The sequence below is a fragment of the Phodopus roborovskii genome, unplaced genomic scaffold (genome assembly GCF_943737965.1).
Source record: "Phodopus roborovskii unplaced genomic scaffold, PHOROB, whole genome shotgun sequence".
NCBI classification, from domain to species: Eukaryota; Metazoa; Chordata; class Mammalia; order Rodentia; family Cricetidae; genus Phodopus; species Phodopus roborovskii.
Window position 1 is genome coordinate 22,854,809 of NW_026125391.1, and position 15,560 is coordinate 22,870,368.

Below are 15,560 nucleotides of genomic sequence, written 5' to 3' on the forward strand. Positions count from 1 at the left end.
TTGTCATAGGCATGTGCATGTAGGAAAAATTCAGTATATGTGGGGCTCAAATAGTGTCCACGGTTCCCGGCGTCTGAGAGTCTTATCTGTAGGTCCTGCAGATATGAGAGGACTGTGCTATGCAGTGCAGTCTAAATACCGATTGTATATCGGGGAGTGACTGAATCTAGTGGTTGTGGTATACTTAGGAATGACCGAGTCTGTCGACTTCCATGGAGTTCTGTGTCTGTGCTTCTACTGGGTGGTCGCTGTAGAGATGTCTTGGTCCTTTGAATGGACCTTGATTTCTTGTGTCTTTGTTATAAGTTTTTGTCTCTGTATCTATCTGCTCTTGTCTCAACCCCTGCCACTTAAGAAGGTTAACTTGGCATCTGCACAGGTGCTCACTCATACTTAGCATGTGAGAGGGGGCTGTTTAACTCAGCTCTCCCTGTAGGCCAGCGTTTCTCAATCAATGCCATTGACACGGCTGGACTATTGTTCTTCCTTGGGGAAAAGACTGTGTCGTGAGCTATAGTATGTGTACAACCACTTCTGCTATCTTCTCTGTAGAGCTGGTAGTGCCCTCCTCCAGCTGTGGCAGTCAAAATGCTCCAGACTTTGACACATGTTCCCTTGGGACAGTGCCAGCCTTACCTCCCCCACTCCCAGTTGAAAATCATGACTTCACTGTGCTCTGTCTAAAGCTTTCCATTTGGGAATGCTATAAAAATCAACAGTGTTTTTGTCTTTCCTCCTGAGCTAGGGTCATACTCTCCAGAAAGGAATTATCTATTCTCCAGCCCAAGAGCTCATTCAGGGTTGCTTGTGTCCCGGGAAGCAGTTGCAAACGGCATCTCTGAATGAGGGCCTCAGTTTTAAGCACAGACCCTCTGCCCTTTGCAAGGTTAAAGAGTTTATCATGGCAGAGAAGGGATCAGAAATTAAACCATGCTTTCACCTTTGTCCTATATCCAGAAGAACACACTGCTCCAGTCCTCACACCGTTGGCCCCCTGGGGCATGTCAGTTTTGCAGACAGCTGCTCCCCGAGTACCACTCTGTTAGCTCAGGAGCTGCAGCCCTGGGCCTGCTAAGCTGGTTCACTTTGTTCTTTTTGCCTCTGGATTCCAAAAATTTTGTGGCTGTTGTCTCCTTTCCTATTGTTTTTTTTTTTTTTTTTTTTTTTTTTTTTCTTCTCCATGTGGCTGTATGCCTTTTAAAAAAAGAAAGAAAGAAAACAAACCCACAGTACATCTTAGAGGACTTTGGAGAGATAAGAGATAAATGTGTGTGTTCAGTCAGCTGGGAGCTAGCTGAAGTCGTCCCCCTTTATAATTAGAAACATAGATATGTTCCACAGCGGCCCCTTTTCAGCGCCTGCCTCAAGACACTGGGAGATAAAATTTTAAGATGCTTGCTCGGCATTCAGGCTTTGAAGCAAAAGTTATTAAATGTCTTTTGTTCTTTTGGTCCTGGAACTACATCATGCCCCGTTCCTTCCACAGAAGAACGCAGATTTCTCAGGACCAGAAGCTGTGTCCACCAGGTCCAGCATCCTGATCTTGGCGACTGGAAAAGTAACCTATTCCAGCTAAGACTCAACTCCATAGGGTCTATGCAGACTGTGACTTCCAGTGAACACATTTTCATGCAAATACTGTCTTCTCATCCCAATGCTGTCTTTTAGGTTGCAGCTTTCTTAGGTTGCCATTGAGTCACCCTGATTGCATTTGGGCACTTTCATGTTCCCCAGTCACCTTAGTCACCAGCACTATTGATGACTAAATACGCAGATTCCCATTCATTCAAACCTCAAAATGTAGCCTTATTGTTGGTTGTTAGATGGCCTCATGTAACACACTGCACAACTGTCAGCAGTGTTGCTGATATTTGAAGGCAGGACAGAACTCCCTTTGGCTCAAGGGCAGACTGTCCTAGTTGCTATGACCAAAAGCAAGTTGTAGAGGAGAGGGTTTATTTGGCTTACACTTCCACTTCACTGTTCATCACTAAAGGAAGTCAGGACAGGAACTCAAGCAGGGCAGGAACCTGGAGGCAGGGGCTGATGCGAGGCCATGGAGGGTGCTGCTTACTGGCTTGCTCAACCCACCTTCTTTTAGAACTCAAGACCACCATCTCGGGGCAGCCCTACCCACAATACATTGGGCTCTTACACATCAATCACTAATTAGGAAATTGCCCTACAGGCTGGCCTGCACCCTATTATATGGATTCATTTTCTCAACTGAGGTGTCCTCCTCATAGATGACTTTAGCTTGTGTCAAGCTGACATAAAACTAGCCCATCCACAGACCTGAACAGTTTCTTAGGTGAGGAGATGGCATGAGCCTGTGGGTTGGGGTGGAGAGGGGACACCCTTGGTGGAGGAAGTGTTCCATGCTTAGAGAAAGGCACAGGAGGTGTGCAGGACTGGTTGGGGTGGACGGAGGGCGTGCAGAGTAGCCTGTATCCATTTTGGTCAGAATGAGCTCTTGATACTTAGATTGGCAAAGGAGCTTGAGGTCAGCTGTGAGAGGTCCTGGAACATTCTGCTCATGAGTTTGGTCTTTCTGAAGGGTCCAATCGGGAGCTACTGCTGCCTGAAGATCAGCATTGCTAAAGGAGGCAAGGTGATGTGTCTGGTGGCTTTCCCACATAGCCTCTTCTAAGTCCTCAAGAGGGGACAGATTTTCCTGTCTTCCAATTTCTCAGGGCACATAGCAGCTTGCCTCTTGTCATCAACTTATACCTGCATTCAAGGATTCAAGGTCTCCTTTGGGCCTGTGTCCTATTTAATGGCAATAGTGAACTTAGGTCTAACAAGTTTCTATCCCTTTGCTTTTGTTTTTATAGTGGATGGTAAGGTCTGGTACAGTGGCTCAGTCAGTTAGAGGTTTGCTGTACCAGCATGAGGATCTGAGTCTGGATCCCTAGCACCAGTCCATAAAATGCTGATATCTGTAATTCTGGTGCTGGGGAGGCAGAGTCAGGAGGCTTCCTGGGGCTCCCTGACTAACCTGTTCAGCCAAACGGGTGAGCTCCAGGTTCAGAGACCCTGTCTCAAAACACAAGGTAGACAGCAACAGGAAGATGCCTGATGTTGACCTCTGACCTCTACACACATGCACAGCAGCACATACATGTACTCATACACTCTCATACAAATGATGAGGAGAGAGGCTATAGGACACTGAATGAAGGTTACTCACGTGGCTTCAGGCAGCGCATGTCCTCGGTCCAGACCCTGCACTCTGGATCTGCAGTCTACTGTACAATGGCTTCCTCTTGCTGCCAGATCTCACTGGCTTTGTTGACAGGAGTCATCTACAATTTCGTTTTCCAGGCCGCATGCTATACAGCCTCCATGATGTACTGTGAGTTCTAATGGGACTCATTGGATGGGCATCACAAGCCCAGGTTCTGAGCCAGAACCAAAAGAAAGGCTCCTACACAATTCAACCAGGTCACAAGGTGTGGCCTTGAACTTGGAATCCACCCCTGGGAATCCTCTGCTTCTGGGACAGTGTTCAGTCTAGCTGACTTCTGTCTGTGCTGGAAAAGGGGAATGTGGATTGAGGAAAAAAGTAGATGAGAAACAGAAGGTAGAGTTGGGAGGGCATCCAGTAAATACTGTGATTAGCCCAAGTTTATTGCTACAAGTTCTTGTATACCCCAATCAAAATGGGGAAGGCAAACGACTTCGAAGGCAAATGACTTCCTTACCACGATGCAAGGAACAAACAGATGTAATTACCCCCTTAATACCCAAACATCAAGCAACCACATCCTAAACCAAATATCCTGTTGCCTAGGTATGACATCCATTAGCCATACCTTAGGCCACACATTCTGTGGCTCAACCTTGAAGGTCAGGAACTCTCTGACCTTAAGTCAAGATGGAACAGAGCCACTTCTGTGGGCCTCCACAGGACAGTTTCATTACTGAGTCATCTAGAGTTTGGCTGCTGTCTTCAGTGACCTGGAGGGGGAGATGAGGGATGATCTACCCAGACTGACACTTCCTCTGAGGTTGTAGAGGATTGGTAGAATACCTGCCTGGCATTCATGAAGGCCTGCATGCTGCAATCCTGTACTTACAACAGTGAGGGAGGTAGAGGCAAGAAGGTCAGAAGTTCGGGGTCATCCTTAGCTACATAGTATGTCTGAGGTGTTTGAGGAGATAGTCTGGCCACACGAGACCATCTCTATAAACAATACTCAGAGAGCAGACTGTGTGTAAGCCGCAGTACACACGGAACTGTTGGTCATGCACTCATTGTAATGCTAGTCACCTTGCCTTTGTCCCATTGGCTCTTAGCTTGTGTTTAGTCAGTGTCACATATGTCTTCCTAACGAGGTTCTTTCCAGTGGTGAATCCAGTCTGAACTGGCTGTGTGGGTGAACATTCACATTTGTACACATGTATACGGGACCCAGAGGTCAGCCTCAGGTGTCATTCCCAAGGTTGCACTGCCTTATGCTTTGAGATGGTCTATCACTGACCTGGACTTTACCAAGGAGGGTAGTTTGGCCGGTCACTCTCTCTCTCTCTCTCTCTCTCTCTCTCTCTCTCTCTCTCTCTCTCTCTCTTTATACCTCTGCTCTGCTCTGACTCTGAATGGGAAAGAAACTCTGCTGGTAGAATGGATATAGACCAGCATCCACTGGAGTGCTAAGAGCCTTTCACACTCCAGCTCTTTTCATCTCACCCCCAGCTTTCGAGCGTCTGTGGTAGTCTAGATAAGCAGACAGGAAAGGTGACCTGCTAGAGACCACACAGCTAGCAAGCCCAGCTTAGGCTCAGAAGGTCAGTGACTCGGCAAACCCTCGCTGTTTAGAGAACTTCGTTTGGGCTGGAGTTCTGCCCAGCTACTCATGTAACACTGGACAAGCTCCTCCTTGAGGGAGGAGCCCTATTTATGGGGCTAATGGTGAACAGAGGGATGGTTGGAACTTCTTTGGAAGCAAGAACCAGGTAGCCTGTCCGAGACCAGGACTGCAGGGCTCCATGGGAATCCTCAGAGTACAATGTGGTCAGAGGCAAAGGAGGTGACTCAGCATGGCGAGGGTGGGGGAGTTGTCACACATGTGCCAGGAGGGTAAGCCATGCTCAAGAGTGCGAAAGTGCGTATGACAATCACCGTGTCCTTGCCTCTGTCTCCTGAGCCCTGGGCTCACAGGCACGGGCACCTCAAATGCCTTTTGTGGCGTTGGTGATCAAACCCAGGGCTCCTCCAATGCTAAGCAAGCACTGTTCCACCTGAGCTGCAGCCCCAGTCCCCTCTGTGTGCTTTATGTTATCTCTGGGTTACTTATAATGCCTAGCATAATAGATGGTTATGCTACTGCGTTACTAAGAGATAATGATGAGAAAGAGTCCAGAGATAGACACAGGTTCTGTGACTGAGTTGTCACATATAGAATTGGACTTTTCCAAAGGACTCCCCAGCCTCCTTCAGAGCTGAAGGTGAAAAGGGACACAAGACATTGTTAGAAGCCCTGACCCATTGCCGAGGACACCCTGACCTAACTCCATGCACTTCAGAGATTGGACCAATGAGAGCTAAATCCTTACATCTTGGGAACAGTGATAGAAGGGGGAGGGGTCATGGAAGTGGCAGGAGAGGCAAGCGCATCTAGGACTGCTCAGTTATTTCTTTGTTCTGATTGGCCAGCTTAGGTCATATACCCATGCAAAAACCAGGGCAGAGAGTAGAACTCACCAACCCAAGTATGGCCCTTCTCTAAGCCCAGGATAGCATCAGGCTCCCCGGGGCTTGTGTATCTAACTGGACGAGGATGGCCCTTGAACTGAATCGGGGTTCTGGAAAGAAGGAAAAGTACAAGGATGCCCGATAGATCATGTCCTCTGCACCTCGGTACGGTACCATAAATGTCAAGATGATGATAAAAGGCTGTGGCAGCAAGAAGCAAAATGCTGGGAGTGTCTCAGTGTGAGGTTCCTGGGCTGTGAGGTCACTGCTGAGTGAGTTTAGCACAGACATTATTCAGCAGAGAAATAGCCCTGGTCCCAGAAGTCAATTTGATTCCTTCTTACAAGTGACAATAGCCTCCCAACAAATTAGCATGTCACTTGAGAGTTCAGACACTTTCTCCAGCTCCTGCTAGCACAGTGCAAGCTACCTATGACCTGGCTTCAGGCAACTTCCTGGTTTCACCTCCCACTAGCAGACACCTGATACCAGGCCTTGCTGACCTGCTCTAAGGGAGTCCCCAGGGGATAGAGATAAGAGTAGAGGCACTGCTGTTTCTGTGACAGAAACAGGAGCAGCCCACTGATGCTGTGGAGCACAGAGCAGCAGAGATGGGTCTGGATCCTGCATCCCGCTGAGATCTATCAGATGAAATGATTTATAGACCAAAGCTTAGAAAGTGAGTAGATGCTGCCTGGGTAAGGAAGTGTGGAGAGGGAAGGGCTGTGAACCTCCAGAGCAGTCAGTCGGTTAGAGATGTGTGTAGCTACTGAGGATTTGCCAGTTTCTAGCTTGGGCAGCTTGATTAAGAGGGTAGCAATTTCTTTTGTTGAGGTGGCAAACTCCTGAGCTGCAGATTTGAAAAATGAATTTAGTTGAGATCAGAGGTTCTGATCTCAACTCAGGAGGTTCTGATTCAACCAGAAGGAGCTGCTGTACAGAAGTCTGTCTGGAGCTATGTAAAATGTCTCAGCACGGTCCACCCTGGCCTCCAGTTTCTTCCCTAATGTGTTTGCCTGCCCTGGTTTTCTTTTCCTCTGCTCTATAAAATCTTCTGGCCATCCTTCTAGAAGCACTAGCAAGAACACCATGTCTAACTTGTCACCCAGCCTGAGTCTTCCTCTTGACTGGCTTGAGAAACCACCAGTTCTCTGGGGACCAGCTACTTCCACTGGGTCCAGGCCACCATCTTCAACCTCCAGCATCCAGTAACAGCCTGTCTTGTGTCCCTGTCTACCTCTAGTCTTTTGAAAAAGCCTCCAGGTTTAATTAATGGTAGTCCATGGCTTCGGTGATTCAGGCTGACTCCCTGTCCAGCTCTCTGTCCCTATGGCCTTTTCCAGTGTCATCATCAGCGTTCATCATGGGCCTTAGGGCTGAGGCTCTAAACCTGTTCTCAGACCCCAGGCTGAGGTCTTTCCTTCACTCCCTGCCAAAATCCATCTTCCTAGTCAAACCCTTCCCTAGTTCCTGGGCCTTTCCCTTACTAGCACCTACCCCAATCTGTGATTGTCATCACTCTGGTGACAAATTTTCCTGACTCAGTACCTCAACTTCATCAGTCTCAGCCTCCAACCCCATTTTATAACAAATGTTTCTCTTCTGTTTATGCTCAAATGGAATCTATAGATGATACATCTGCCCTAGGCTCATAACTGTAAGTCAACCTTTACCATTCCACATATGCAGAGTTGGGATATGGGGAAAGCAGTCCATCATGAAAGTATTTATTATGGTACTAAGTTCCTAGATTCCCAGGGTGGAATATTCCTGATATCATAATTCTGTAACCACAGTGACTGACAGAATCATGTTTTTATTGGCTATTTGGATGCTAAGAGCAGCATTACCACAGCCTGTGACCTTCGCCAATAGTGTCACCCTGTGATGTTTCAATGCTTGAAATAATCGTCTCTCTCCCTCAGTTTCATTGAGATCACCTTCCTAGAAAATGTATCTAAACCCTGCTAAAAACAAAGATAGATCATTTATGTTTATGTATTCAACCAAGCCAGGCCCCAGATTCATGTAATTACTAAGTTCTTTTTTGTGTCTCTGAATGCCTGTACTCAGCAGTATAGGGACAGCACTCTAGGAATGCCTGTGGCGGCCCCTCTTTGACTTTGACAATCAAAAGCAACTCTCAGTTTCCAGGCTGTCCTGCAGACAGGGTTGTACCACCTAAGTGAAAGCCCCTTGTTAACCCCCCTCATTTTCTGCAGAAGTGCGGGAGGACAAGATTCATACCTGCTTTTCACTGTTGTGTACACCTCATTCAGCACCTTGTTGCCAGACATATGCTGGAGGGAGGGAGAGTGGGAGGGACAGAGGGACAGAGGGACAGAGGGTATGCATGAAATTCTAGCCAGAAAGTCAGCCAAGACATGTTATACTCGGGAGAGTGAGCTGGCATTTAACTCCTTTCCTGGTGCTGTAGGCCAGCTGACCTCTGTTTTAGTAAAAGCGACATGTAATTATAGCTCCCGACAGTGTAGAATTTCAGCCCCCGAACCTCTCCAACCAAGGGAGTCACCTCACCCTATAACTAGAGACTGCACTGACTAAGAGGCTGTGGCTTATCTTTTTTTGGAAAGTCAGGCTGGTCTGCTAGAAGGGCTCAAAACATTTACCCGACTCCCTCCTCTCTCCATGAGTATACTATATTTACTGTCTCTACACGGATGGGGAAATGAGGGTTGCTGGGTGGAGGGCCATATTTAGCTGAGTCTTGAGCCTCTGCCTTACAGGGTCAGCTTAGATAAACCAGATCTCTGAGACTTGAGCTTTGGAGTTACTCACAAGGTGACATGTTGGTTCAGTCCCCTCCTTTTAAAGAGGAAATACTGGTCTATGAAGGTCCTTTCACTGGGTGTCTTTCTGTCCCAACTCATCTTATACATTTCCTGTCCTTTTGGGCTAACTAAACCTGGTGTTAGGATCAGTCAAGTGGCCACAAAGAATGGATACATGGGAAAGCCCACCATTTGGGTCCATAGTTAAAACACACACACACACACACACACACACACACACACACACACACACACACACACGAGGATGAGACACTTAGAACTCAGAAAGCAAACCTTCAAGTTGAGTGATTCTTTAACTAGAGCTATCAGGCTCATGACTTACAAACACAATTTCATAACTAAAATGAAGATTGGAAAAAAAAATAGAAATACCAACTGTGCAAAAAGGTGCTGAGAAACAGTCATTTCTTAGGAATTTATAGCACCCTAAAATGACTCTTCCTCCCCAAATTTCCTTCAGTTTAGCAGTAATGGGAGGTAGGAGGAAGTCAGTGGTGAACTCAGAAAACTTGCCCACTGGTGATGCGCTTTGACCCATATTCATAACAGTCTCACCGGGAAGGGGAACCCAGTTTCTCTGAAAAGCAAGGGTGCGAGTTGACATTGATGATGCTGTTGCAGTGCTGGGGTCCACACCTGAGGTTACACTAAGCTAAGTGAGCACTCCCCACACCTGAGGTTACACTAAGCTAAGTGAGCACTCCACCACTGAGCCACATGCCCAGCCCCAGAGTTACTTTTTAAAGATTACTTTTTATTTTTAATTATGCATATGCAGCAGGGAGTGGAATGGCATGTGCACATGAGTGCGGGTGTCCCCGGAGGACAGAGGCTTCGTAGCCCCCCTGGAGCCGCTGTAAACACTGTAAACTGCGCCGGCATGGGCTCTGGGAGCTGAACTCAGGTCCTCCAAAGGAGCAGTGAGTGTTAAGTGCTGAGCCGTCCATCCGGTCCCTCTCCTGTTACAGTCCCTTTGTTTATGGTGCAGGAGACTCTGACCTAGCAATCCACTGCTAAGGTGGGGTTAAAAAAGAAAAGGAAAAGAGAAAGAAAAAGAAAGAAATACTATTTTCATTAGACAAAGTTAAATAGGAAACAAACTGGAAAGTGACCAGTTGACTACACAGGAGAAATAAAGTTTCAGGATTCTGGGAAAGTCTGTAAGATCTTGGTGGACTTAGGACAGACCCATTACCTCTTCACGAATTACTCCATCCATGAGCCTGAGCCTGCATGGCCTGGGTATGTACCCTTTGGGGGCCTCGGTGTTTGCAGAGGCCAGGGTTCCTATTTTGGATTTCTCATTCAAAACAGATGTTTCAGATAGAGCAGACTACCAAGAGCATTGGAAGTGACAGTTGCTGCTCCGTGGATTGCAGAGCCACAGTTGTTGGGGCATTCATGGCTGTTAGGCGACTCTTGGGTCTCCGAGAATAATCAGCAGCTGTTGGACTTAGAAGTCTGGGGCTTGCCTGGCAGAATCTGTCCTCTGCTGCCTCACTTGCTCTCATTCCAGGCTGTCACAGAGGGGCCGTGTAGACGTCGATAATGGACTGTATCTTGTATGACTGGGGAGTGCAGTTTATGCCTACAACATTTTTCTGGCCTTCAAAGCATTTGTCGCTGACAGCCCCCCTTTTTACAGAGAAACTAAAGGTCCCAGAAGTAAGAGGTTTGACCTAGGCCACAACCCTGGCACATGTTCAGACTTCTCCAGCTGTAAGGCCTGATTCAAATGCATTTCTTATATTTTCTTTTCACCACTTTGAGATATATATACATCACACACACTCTGACTTGTAAGGGAGTGTTCACACACATCTTGTCTGCTTAGCCATGTACTTTCCAAGAGCTAAGGCTGTTTGACACTGGAGTGGCACTTCCCACCCATGCAGTCTTCCTTGGAGCTAACCTTATGTGTTTCCACAGCAGCCTGCAGTTTCATCCCTTTTGGGCTGTGGCTTTATGGTGTTCAAAACCCAAGTGTGCTGTAAGGCACATGATGGATTCATGTTCATTTAACTTCATTGCTCTTATTTTTTAAGATTTGTTTATTGTGCATTAGTGAATTGCCTGTATATGTCTGTATGAAGGTGTCAGATCCCCTGGAACTGGAATTAAAAACAGGTGTGAACTGCCACGTGGGTGTTGGGAATCGAACCCAGGTCCTTTGGAAGAACAGCCAGGGCTCTTAACTGCTGAGCCATGTCTCCAGCCCACTCCACTGCCTGACTTTTAACATTACATCTTTCATGAGAGAACTTATATGTTTCTAATATATTTTGCAAATTGGATTTTGAATCTTGACCTTTCTTCATGTCCTTGTTGATGATTGCAGCTTTCTAAACACTTTGGGGCTGTTTAATGTTTCCTGGATTAAGTATTTATCAATTCACAGGATCTAGCTTCCAACTCTGTCCTGTTGTATATGATCATCTTTTTCTGTATATGTCTTGAGTATCCAACTAAATTAGAAGTTCCGGGACAAAGGCAAGTCCTCTATCTATGCATGTATATCCTTAGGACATCTGCATGCAGTGTAATGGCAACAAATCTTTGCCAATGGCTTTAGAGTAGCCAGAGTGATGGAATGTTTGCTGGCAATACACAACAGAGGCAGGTTGTCCAGTGTTGGTGGTTGATGACAAGTTTTATATGGATATGTATTTTAAACAGATATCCAAAGACCAGCCAGGTGGAAGGAATGCTCAGGTCTGCAGGAAGAGGGCTCAGATTTTGCTGAAGAGGAAAGGCCCGGGACTTCACTGGCTGGGCCATTTGTGCACGAGTCTCTGATAGGACACCCACTTCATCTCTGTTGCTCCTGAAGATCTGTTGTTTCCTCTGCGAGCACGTCTTCTCTTGTCTGGGATTCTTGTCACTCACTTAGTGTATGATAATTTCTACCAGTTCTGATTTTCAATGTTTCAAAATAAGCTATCAGAGCATGGGTTTTTAGAAACTGGAGCCTCCGTGAGATAGTCAGTTGGTAGGAAGCTAAAGAATTCCGCTAGCAGTTCAAAAGAGCTGTTGATGACATTCAGTATTCTAATGTTGGGTAGTTGTCCTTTAATGTATATAACTGTGCTCCCGAGAATGTTCCAGTTAAATGTCTGAATGCCTATTTTAAAAATCCAAAGTAAAATGTATAATTGGTTTATTAATTAGCAGGACATGGGAGACTCGCTTGAGAAAGTTCTGACAGGGATAAATTGTCGTTTAAAAGTCAGGGTGCTTATTCTGCAAATAACTCTCATGGTGTTTCTGTCCCTGGCCTGAGATGAAAGACTCCACAAGCCCCTGCATAGTCCCTCTCTGACCTGCCATTTTCCATCAAGTTCATGCAAACACCAAAAATGGGTAGAAGCTGCTTTGCGTGACGCTGGGGACTGTGTGCACAAGGGATACCTTAGTTTTTAATTTGTTCTCTATTATTAGCCTCCCAATTACTCAGACTGGATGGAAGCAAGAGAGATCTCTTTCTTAAAATAACTGCCAATTATTTAGCCCAAGATGGCAGGCAAGAGCAGTTCGTTTTAAGTAGTTTAGCATCATTTACTTCCAAGAATGTCTGTACTTACTTTTTTTTTTTTTGTCATTTTTTTTATAGCTATAGTTCCCTGCATTCTAACAAACAACAACAACAACAAAAAGCAGTTTAATAGATACCTATGTTATGAGAAGCGTTCCCACCAGCCTGGACCCAGAGGTGGGCCAGTCCCAAATAACACACAGACTCTGTATTAGATATAAAGCTGTTGGCCTGTTACTAGCATTTGTTATTGGCTAGCTCTGCCTTAAATATTAACCCATGTGGTGTTAACTTACCGGAGAGAGGGTCCAGACCTCTTCTATCAAGTCCCTACATCTTGACACCTCTCTATTCATCTCCCAGAATCCTTTGTCTCCTAGCCCCACCTATCTTGCTTTCCTATTGTCCAACAGGGCTTTATTCAATAACCAATAAGAGAAACATATTTACAGAATGACATCTCCCATCATACCTTGAAAGGATTGATCTAATTGTCCTCCTGTATCTCCATGTCTGTCGCTGGGGAAAGTTAGGCCTGATTCATGAAAGCAGCCAGGTTCTGGATTCATATGACTAAGTATTTCCAGGGACTTTGAATCCAACCACTTTAACTTTGTTTGCACAACCCCCTAAAGAAAGAGTACAGAATTCTGTTTCCCTGATGGAGTAAGCTTGTCTGAAAAACAAAACAAAACAAAACAAAAAAAAAAAAACAAAACAAAACAAAAAAAAAAAAAACCTTGGCATTCTTAAAAACAAATCACAGACATTTGATGTTTCCAATAGTTTTAAGCCGGTTGTGTTCCAAGGTGCCCAATTAGTACAGCATTAACAAATCATTTTCCTTCTATTAATTAGAAAAGCATGTTGCCTTTGAGACTTTGGCTTGGGTGTTTTGATGAGTGTAGAAAATTTTATTTCTCAGGGAAGAAACGCCTCTGTAGCTGCTGGGCGATCAAGCCAGGAGCACAGGGCTCTTGGGACCTTGCAAGGAGTGCTGAGGCATTGGAGAGTGGGCTTCCCTGCAAAGGCACCATACGAGGACTTTCATGTGCTAGGAGCAGCGCTGGCAGTTTGGTGGCTTTTCTTATTTATTGCTCCCCACCCTGGGGGAATAATACCTGTATTTCTATGTCTGTGAAAACTGGGAATCTAAATGTGGGAGAAGAATGATGCTTAATGAGAACACCTCATCCTTCAGAGAGAGCTAAGTGCAGGTTTGCTCAGCAGCTGCAACGCCGGAAGTGTGGGCATCTTTCCCACCTCCTTGTGTACTAGCTGTCTGATGGAGGCTGTGGCCTGGGAAAGACATACTCAGGGCAACTGATTACACGACCTAACACCCAGGCTGCTTTTCCAAATCAGAGGTTTGGAATTTGTTTTAGATTGATTATATGTATGTGATTGTTTTGCCTTCATGTATGTTTGTGTACCACCTATGTGCCTGGTACCCTCAAAGGTCAGAAGAGGGTGTCCAGTCCCCTGGAACTGGAGTTGTAGCTGGCTCTGAGCTTCCATGTGGGTGTTGGGAATTGAACTTGGGTCCTCTGCAAGAATAAGTGCTTTTAACCTCTGAGCCAGCTCTCCAGTACCCCACGGTGTATTTTAAAAATCATAATTATTAATGCATACTAATTACCAATATCATGTTTTTTTTTTCTGCAATGTGTGCAGTTCCAGGTGTATACATGCAAAGAAAGAAAGTCTGGCCAATATACAAGAAAACATTTGGGAAAGGAAAGGGTAGTGGGAGGGTTTGTGACACACTTTTTTGTCTTTAATATCTACATGCCATATACACAAGGGGGATGGGAGGGGGAGGAGAAAAGCAGAAATGTCTTAGTGAGGTTCATTCAGTGCTAAGCACACTGGTGGCAGTCAAGTGCCCAGTTGGAAGCCCATCATCCTTACTTAGCCTGTACATCTTTATAGGTTCTTTGTCTTCTGTGCCTCTATATGTGGATCCTACAGTCTTAAGGATGAAAAGACCATGCTGGTCCATACCTGTACTATTGTAATGTTTGCCCTACCTATTCAGTGTGTGATATTATGTTAGAATACCTAGCATCGAGCTCACCTTGAGTCTTTGTGCATATTTTTCAGTGATGACTTCAGTGTGTTTTGAGATGGGAACCTCACTTTGTAGCCCAGGCTGGCCTAGAATTCCCCATCTCCCTTCCTGAGCCTCCCAAATGCTGCAGTTACCAGAGTGTACCACTACACCCCTCTATTTTCTTAGTTTTTATTTGACTTGTTAAATATATTAATTTTTTTTACTAAAAAAAAAAAAAAAACGAAAAACAAAACCAAGTGGAATCGTCTTATTTCATGGAGAGATACATTCCTGGATGTACTTTTTGACCATGTGATCTAATGTGTTTATTGCTACTAATCTGTAGACACAAAGTGTATATAATGACTTTTCCTTTTTCTGTCTTTTCCATAGGAAGACTATGATCGTCTGAGGCCTTTGTCTTACCCCATGACTGATGTCTTCCTCATATGCTTCTCTGTGGTAAATCCAGCCTCATTTCAAAATGTGAAAGAGGAATGGGTACCGGAACTTAAGGAATATGCACCAAATGTCCCCTTCTTATTAATAGGAACTCAGGTGTGTCTGCTTTGATTTTATTTATCTAAGAATATGCTCTCCTAGTTGGGTAGGGGTGGAGCGGTGAAGGGTATGGGGGTGGGGTTGCTCTCAGACAAAACACCCTATAATTAGCAAATGATGTGTTTTGTAAGTTTCTAATGGTTAGTCCTCTCATCTTTACATAAAAATAGTTCCCCAAAATTATATTATTATCTTTAAAAATCTTGTTTTAATAGGGGGGGAATGAACAGGACTATATGCATTGGTTTCTTTTAAAATACATGTTATGGGACATTATTGATCTCTCTTAATTAGATTGATCTCCGAGATGACCCCAAAACTTTAGCAAGACTGAATGACATGAAAGAAAAACCTGTCTGTGCGGAACAAGGACAGAAGCTAGCAAAAGAGGTAACGCGAATGTGAAGTGACAGGAGAAGCCAGCTGCACTGTTCATGTATCCCGGGCACTGCTGGGTGTCTCTCTCCCATATCTCCCTTATTTCTGCAAGGAGGGCCTGTGTTCTCAACTGTAGGGAGACTTGCCCAAGATCTTGCAGTTAAAAAATGGTAGAGCTGGGCTTCCGGGTCACATGCCTGTTTACCTCCACTATGTTTACAACTATGGCATCTGTAAAGTCATAGGTAGGTGGCTTTTTTTAAAAGCCAAGAAGCAGGTGAACAAATTTCTTAATTATTGAAATATTACTACTGTGCCAAATTGGGTTCTGCTTTCAGTTACAACTCGTAAAGGTACAGTTGAAGTGACATCAGGTAACTAAGAAAATTATGGCTAGACTCTTAAAAAAATACTTACAGATACATATACCTTTTTTTAAAATTATCTTTATTTTATATGCATTGGTGTTTGCCTTCATGCACCTGTGTGAAGATGTCAGACCTCCTGGAACTGGAGCTGCCATGTGGG

The 15,560-nt window shown here is 45.2% G+C and overlaps 1 protein-coding gene across 1 annotated transcript in view; it reads left to right on the forward strand.

The window, feature by feature from the left end:
- Positions 1 to 15,560, forward strand: part of Rhoq (ras homolog family member Q) — a 34,332-nt gene that overhangs the window by 14,231 nt on the left and 4,541 nt on the right. The window contains exons 3-4 of the mRNA XM_051175218.1: positions 14,487 to 14,651; positions 14,949 to 15,044. Coding sequence (XP_051031175.1) covers positions 14,487 to 14,651; positions 14,949 to 15,044 — 261 coding nt within the window. The remainder of the gene's footprint in view (positions 1 to 14,486; positions 14,652 to 14,948; positions 15,045 to 15,560) is intronic.